General features: G+C 32.2%; 1 protein-coding gene across 1 annotated transcript in view; it reads right to left on the bottom strand.

Moving 5' to 3' along the window:
* Nucleotides 1-2,188: 2,188 nt before the first annotated feature.
* The window catches only part of hlfa (HLF transcription factor, PAR bZIP family member a), a 30,967-nt gene continuing 24,623 nt past the window's right edge, over nt 2,189-8,532 (bottom strand). Inside the window, 2 exon segments of the mRNA NM_001077334.2 lie at nt 2,189-3,133; nt 5,400-5,614. Coding sequence (NP_001070802.1) covers nt 2,918-3,133; nt 5,400-5,614 — 431 coding nt within the window. The 3' untranslated portion in view covers nt 2,189-2,917.

The following is an 8,532-nucleotide window of genomic DNA, read 5'->3' on the forward strand; positions in this document are numbered from 1 at the left end:
GAATACGAGGGTGCAAAGGGTCTTAATGCCCAAAATACAGGACATGATTGAGGGATTTGCTTTTCTTTACTCCCTGTTATATACTTCATAATATCAAAACATTAGCTCTGAGGAATAGATATATTGATATATGCTCTCGTAGATTTTTTCTCTGGATTTGTTGTGCCTTGAAAATATTCAGACAGTTCCATACGGTAAAAAACAAAAAAAAAAAAAAAAAAAAAAAAAAAAAAAAAAAAAWATATATATATATATATATATATATATATATATATATATATATATATATATATATATATATATATATATATACATGTTTTATTTGAAATATATATGTTGTATCTGTGATGTTGAAAATTTTTTATTTCAGCCACAATATATTTATTACAATCCACATACTTAAATTTATATATATATATATATATATATATATATATATATATATATATATATATATATATATATATATATATATATATATATATATATATATATACATACACACATATATATATATATATATACATACACACAACAGTTCTGTGTGTTTTTTGAATCTGATTGGCTGATAGCTGTGTGATATTCTGCAATATCAGCACTTGTACAGCCTCTTCACCCTTGTGTATTACTCCGCCTAAATAGAGTGACATCAAACATTTTCAGTTTGACAAATATTGCAGCTGTTGGACAACATCATGTACTTTTGAGGCTTTTTAGATGAGAATGTAGTTGTTTAACTTGCAACTATGCAGTTTATTTATAAGTGCAGAGCCTATTTTAAATATCATTTCACAGATTCAGCATGTCGACGGCCATCCGCCTGTCATATTGAGCAGAGCAAAGATGGTTGCGCCACAAGATGGCGACAGAGACATAGCATAATAGGTCCTTATGGGAGAAAAACTCAGCGGCTTCATTTCGTATTTAAATTTCAGCTGATCAAATCATTATGAATCACGTAAGTTACATTCTTAGTCGACCTCTCTCTATTGTATGCTGAAGTGCTGTATTTATACCACTGTAATCTGGCAGTGTTTGCTATGGGTTTTTTTGGAGATAATTATTGTTATATCTCTGTAGACTGATGCCATTTCATGCCATTCAGCCTTATAATCTTTAAATGCGAGCAAAATGACCTTTTTTGTCATCATTTTAGACATTACGCTAGAGAATCATAAAAATACAAGCTCTAAAGAGGTTGTTAAGCAACGGCTTCTGCTGTTCTGTTGGCAGCTGCAGACGTGAATGAATGGTGGAAGAAAGTAGTTCCTCATACAGTTTTTTTTTTTAGAGATTCTCCAGTTGTTTGTGTTTCTTTTTTATATACACGATTGTGCCATCAAACTGTTGTATAAACGCAATATTACACGAGTAGCAGTGGGATGTGGCTGTATATCGGCACTGGTGGAACACTAAGGCACTCGGCCTGTGGCCTTGAGCCATTGCTCGCCTTCTACCAGTGCCGATATACAGCCATATTGCACTACTTGTGTGATATTGCTCATATATATATATATATATATATATATATATATATATATATATATATATATATATATATATATATATATATACATATCTATGTTTTTTACCGTATAGACTATTATATAGGAAAAATACTGTACAAAATAGCAACTTATAGTTTTCATTTATATATAGATAGAGATATAAACATTAAAACTCTGTTTTATCAATATATCTGTGCTGTATCTTTTGGTCTGCAGTAAACAAACTGATTGGGGTTCAACCACAGTATTCGAGACAACACTGTCCTGCTCAACGAACCTCTTAAAACACATTCATTACAGTCAAACAGCCAACACGCACGCCAAGCTACAAAACAAAAGAGGAAAAAAAATCACTACAAATATCTTTTTGTACTGACTTGAAAATGAACAAAATTTCTAAAACATGCTCTGGATTAAAATAAAAAAAAACTATAAAAATGAGAAGAGGATATAAGAATCATCCGTTCCTAAAAAAAAAAAAAAAACAATTAATTGAGGTCGCAACTCGGAAAAAACAAGTCATGCTGAAATATCCAATAAACAAATCAGGAACGATCAGGAGAAAGAAATGACTATACAGCCATAACAATAAGAACAGCTATAACAATAGTAGTAATTAACAGCTGAAGATTTCTGAAAAACAAACAAAAGATTCTTCCGTTCAAAGAAAAACAAACAAAAAGAGTCCATAAATATATTTATATATATCAGGCAGATTATAGTGTAGGTAGAAACATTGCACCAGATCAGATTGTGAAACACGCATTAGTGCAGGGAGTTTGAGCGACAGAGGATTCGATGAGTTTTGGAGGGAAAAGTTTCCACACGACAACAGGAAATGGCGGCAATGAAAACAGACGAATCTTAGCTTACATTTCATGTGTTTCGCCCTCTGAAGAGATTATTGCTCCGTGGACAACCAAAGGAAAGACGTCAAAAAATGTTTACGCTGGTGTTGGTTCACAAGTAATGATGAAGTCAAAAATATAATCGGACGACGAACATTTGTGTACTGAACGAAAGGTGTCGGTGCTTTACAGCTATTCAACTGAAACATATTAACATACACAACAAACAAACAAACGAAGAAAGAAAGCGTAAGCAACTGGAGGTGGGTGGAGCCTCTGGTAGGAGGGGGAGGAGCTGAGTGGATGATTGACAGGAAATATTCATCAGTCAGTGTATAAAACACTCCAGAAAACCATGTTGAATCATTTCCAAATAAACGATCCGTCGTTGAAGGAATAAAATGGCGAAATTCGAGAAACTACAAAGAAGAAAAAGACAGACACTGATTTACAATGAAAAGATTTTGGCGCCTCTTAAAGGGCCACGCAGAAGTCCCTGGGGGTGGAGTCGGTGGGCGGGGCTTTGTGGATGTGGGTTTTTCTGTGGGAATGGGAGGGGCCTCACAGAGGGCCGTGTCGCGCCTCGTATTTGGCCAGAACGTTCTTGCAGCGGCCCAGTTCCTTGCGCAGGTCGGCCACCTCCGCTCGCAGCGCCGCGTTCTCCTTCTCCAGGAATCCGGCACGGATGGCGATCTGGTTCTCTTTCAGCCGCCGGGCGTCCCGCGAACGCTTGGCCGCGATGTTGTTCTTTCTGCGTCGTGCCCAGTATCTGTCATCCTGAGAGAGAGAGAGGGGGAACAGAGTCAGAAAAACCGTTCATTCTTGCTATTCGGTTTAGAATGCATTCATTTATTTTCCTTCGGCTTAGTTCAGGGGTCACCAAATTTGATCCTGGAGGGCCGGTGTCCTGCAGATTTTAGCTCCAACCCTAATCAAACACTCCTGAACAAGCTAATCAAGGTCTTACTATGTATACTTGAAATACCCAGGCAGGTGTGTTGAGGCAAATTGGAGCTAAACCCTGCATGGACACCGGCCGTCCAGGACCGAGATTGGTGACCTCTAGCTTAGTCCATAGGTCTCAAACTGGATTCCTGGAGGCCGCACATCTGCACAGCTTTGCTCCAGCCTTAATCAAACACAGCTGATCCAACAAATCAAGGTGTTCCAGACTACTAGAGACTATTAAATAGGTGTGCGTTGGAGGTGGCTGTAGCTAAACTGTGCAGAGCTGCGGCCCTCCAGGAACTGAGTTTGAGACCACTGGCTTAGTCATCAGGGATGCCCTTCCAGCTGTAACCCAGTATAGGGAAACACCCATACACTCTCATTCACACACATACACTATGGACAATTAAGCTTATTCAATTCTTCTATAGCGCATGTGTTTGGACTGTTGGGGTGACCCACACCAACACGGGGAGAACATGCAAACTCCACACAGAAATGCCAGCTGACATAGCTGGGACTTGAACCACAGCTCTAACCACTGAGCCACCGTGCCGCCACAATGTTTTATAGTTTTTGGGTTTAGAATGTTTATAGGGTTTAGAATTTTTTAGCTCCTCCCCCTACTTCTAGAGGCTCCACCCACCTTCTGTCACTTGCGTTTTTTTTTTTTTAAGATTAATTTTTGCCTTTTTTTAGATAGGACAGTATTGAGACAAGAAGCGAAGTGGGAGAGAGAGGAGAGGGTAGAGTCGGGAAATGTCCCCCAGTTGGGATTTGAACTCGGGACGCACTGAAGTGCTACCGCACTATGTCAGTTCGCTAACCACTAGGCTATTGCGCCGACAATATTTATCATTCTGATGCTTGGAACTTTCTCAGTCCTGTTTTGAATTATTGCTATTTTGCGATGCCGCGTGAAATTTGCATCACTAGTGACGTGCTTCATATTTGAGTAAATATAGATTTACATATCTATACATACAGTATCAAACTGTTAAGAAGTTATGATTTTGTAATTTGCCAGTTATTAATAATAATAATTGCAAATTTATAAAAAGAGTTCAAACTATTTCTTCAAATAATTATAGACTACAGAAAAAAGGTAAATATAAATTTGAAAACAAAAAAAGGACTTACAGATATTAATATTAATGACAATAGCAAACATTTTCTGAATATTTGTGAAAAATAATAACATAAATAATTCTGCTCATTTTGTTATAATTAATAATAATAATGATCATAATAATAATAATAAAAATAATAATAGTAATAATAATAATAAATAAATAAATAAATAAATAAATATATAAATAAATAACCCCAAAAAATTCTGAAACCTAATAATAGTAATATATAACCCCAAATATATGGTGAAAAAATATAATAATAATAATAATAACAACTGGGAAAAATAATGGTATATAATTTATTAATAAATGGTATATACAGATATTAATAATAATGGCAGTTGCAAAATAAAACAAACTAGAAAATGTGTTGTTTAATTACTGAATATTTGTGTAATAACTACATTAAAAATAGTGATAATTTTAATAATAATAATAATAATAATAAAATTTGTGTCTCTCTCCCTAAATATTTACAAAATATAACAACATCAACAACAACAACAATAATAATAACAATAAATAATAATACATAAAAAGAACTCAAATGTCTCCTCCAATAGATATTTACATATAACATAGAAAACAGGTAAATATTAATTTTAATAGACAAAATGGATATACAGGGATTATTTGACAAAACAAAAACACTTATATTTCTAAATATTTGTGAAACATAAAAACAACAACAACAACAATAATGGCATGAATAAATAAATGACCCAGTTTTTTTTTTTGAATAATAATAATAATAATAATAATAATAATAATAATAATAATAATAATAATAATAATAATAATAATATTAATATTAACAGCAATAATAATAATAATTATTATTATTATTATTATTATTATTTGTACAAAATAAAATAAAAATAAATTGAAATTAAATTAAAATGGCTAAAATCCTGGTAATGAACACAGACTGAAATGCCCTCGTGTGAGTGTGATCATTTTACCTTTAAGTCCTCTGGAATGAAGACCTTGCGTGCCTTCTTGATCATAGGCTGTGGCTTGAGCTCCTCTGCGCTGAACTTGCGTTTGCGCGGGTCGAAGATCTCCTGTCCTGGGACGCTGGAGAGGGCGAGGTCTGCAGGGTCCGGCTCATATGCCAGCGGCACCTGGATGGAGTCTGGGTCAATGGGACTGGGGGTATCACGAGACGCCGGCAAACCTGGGACACAGGATAGACAGAAAAATCCCATCACAATGATAATATTGACTCTAAAATCTGTTCATGCATTATGAAACATTTCTGATAATAAGATAACTTAAAATCATCAAGCATTTCTTTTTTTTTTTTTTTTTTTACTTAAGCAACATGAGAGAGCCGGAAAACCTGGAGCACAGAACAGACAGAAAAATCACTACTATTATTATTATCATTTAATTATTAAATAAATATTAAATAAATAAATAATATTTACTCTTCAAATAGAAACAACAACAACACACGATAGTAATTGTTATTTATTTTTATTATTTTTTATTATTATATAACAACAACACACTATTAATATTATTATTTTTATTTATTATAACAACAACAACAACATTATTATTATTACTATTATAACAGCAACACATTATTATCGTTGTTGTTGTTATTATTATTATACCAGCAACACACTTTTAACATTATTATTTTTATTATTATAACAACAACAACACAATAATATTATTATTTATTATTATTGGTTATGGTTATAATTATTTGTTATTATTATTATTACTACAACAGCAACAACATATTATTATTATTTTTTTTATTATTATTGGTATTATTGTTATTCTTCCTATTATTATTATTATTATTGGTATTATTATTATATTGATTATTATTATTATTGGTATTATTGGTATCATTATTATTATTATTATTATTATTATTATTATTATTATTATTATTATTATTGGGATTATTATTATTATTGATATTACTGGTGTTATTATTAAATTTATTATTATTTTTTAAATTATTATTGCTATTATTATTATTATTATTATTATTGTTGTTGTTGTTTTTATTATTATTATTATTATTATTATTATTATTATTTTTGGTATTAATATTATTATTATCATTGGTATTATTATTATTAGTATTAGAAGTATTTGTACTACTATTATTATTTTATTTTGCTATTATTTTTCTTATTATTATTATTATTGGTATTATTAATATTATTTACTATTGTTATTTTTTATATTATTATTAGTATTAGTATTACTATTATTATTATTATTATTTTTATTACTATTATTAGTATTGCTATTATTATTATTTTATTATAATTTTATTATTATTGGTATGCTAGGTATTATTATTATTATTATTATTATTATTATTATTATTGGTATTATTATTATTATCATTATTGTTGTTGTTATTATTATTGTGTTGTTGATGTTGTTGTTGTTTTAGGATTGGAAATCCCTTAAAAACTTCAATTAATATATTAACCAGCAATATAGCATCAGATATTGAGTTGTTATATCAATGTTTGACCACGAGAGGGCACATAAACATAACTTATCTTCTATACCGACATCCACATACAAAAAACATCACAAAAATATCACTGAACTTTCCTAAAATACTGATCTATGTGATAAACACAACACTGCATAACATTACAGAACAATACCAAACAAGAGTAAATAATATTAATGTTTTTGTATGATGTCATATATGGTCAGCTTCAGAATGATACACATAAAATAAAAACAATAATAAAAACAAACAAACAAACACGAGTTATATTAGATCAGGCTTTTTACTTTAAAACACACAACAAACATACTCTAAGCTTTTCAGGCTGAATTATTATTTTATTTAAACACAAAAGGGTCATATTTTTGTATATTTATCTATAAACATTAATATTGACAAAAAATACAATAAATATCTGTAGTAGATCACAACATGATGCGCTTTAAATATGCATTCATCACACGCTTTAATGCTACAAATAATTCTGTGTATTTCCTCACACACATACAGTACAGTACAGTTCAGTTGTACTGTAACTGAAAATGAATGAGTGACTGATTTACTAAAGACGTCAAACAAACTGTGCGTGTGCGTGTGTGTGTGTGTGTGTGTGTTGATTACTGAAGGATTTGAAGCTCAACTGTGGACTGATTTCAGAGTCATTGAACAGGAACTGGCAAATGTCCACACACACGTACACAAACACATATGCACTCGTTCTCTCTCTCTCAAAAGTTTAATGGGTGGGTTAAACTTAAAAAGGTTTTTTTTAATACAATAAAAAGCCCTGCGTGCCTTAGCGGTCAAGTCTTTTAGAGCTTGACTGAAGTGTCCAGAAGCTGTGATTGTCAGACCCAAATAACTATAAGAGGTGACGTGGTCAAGAATTGTTCCTCTGATTTTAAAAGTGTGTCTTTTTTTATCAGCCAGACGAGGTTTTTTACAGAAGATCATGATCTTGGACTTCTGCATGTTAATGGGCAATGCCCAGTCTGTGCTGAACTCCTCCAAGATGGAGAGACTGTGGTGAAGACCCTCTTCATGAGGAGACAGAAGCAGCAGATCATCCGCATACTCTCTCTCACTCTCACTCTCTCACTCTCTCTCTCTCTCTCTCTCTCTCTCTCTCTCTCTCTCTCTCTCTCTCTCTACCATTAATGAAAAAAGTTGGAGATTTGCAATGGAGAGTCCTTCATGGGGCTATTGCTGTAAACTCTTTCATTTCAATTTTAAATCCTGAAATTAGTCCGCTATGTCCTTTTTGCAATGAAAGAGAAACCATTTTTCATGTCTTTGTGAAATGTGTTAGATTGGGTCCATTGTTTAAGTTATTGCAAAGTGTTTTTGCTAGATGTTGTGAGACTTGCTCGGTTGAAACATTCATCTTCGGTTTTAAATATGTAAGGAGTAAGAGATTTTCTTGTCAATTATTGAACTTTATACTAGGACAAGCAAAAATGGCAGTGTATGTGAGCAGAAGGAGGAAAATTGAAAATAGCACACAACATAATGTAGTAATTGTTTTTTCAAGCATGATACAAGCAAGAGTCTTAGGGTGCTTTCACACCTGTGAATCGATTCAGTTGTTCCGAAACAGA

Source organism: Danio rerio, chromosome 3 (assembly GCF_049306965.1).
Source record: "Danio rerio strain Tuebingen ecotype United States chromosome 3, GRCz12tu, whole genome shotgun sequence".
Classification (NCBI taxonomy): domain Eukaryota; kingdom Metazoa; phylum Chordata; class Actinopteri; order Cypriniformes; family Danionidae; genus Danio; species Danio rerio.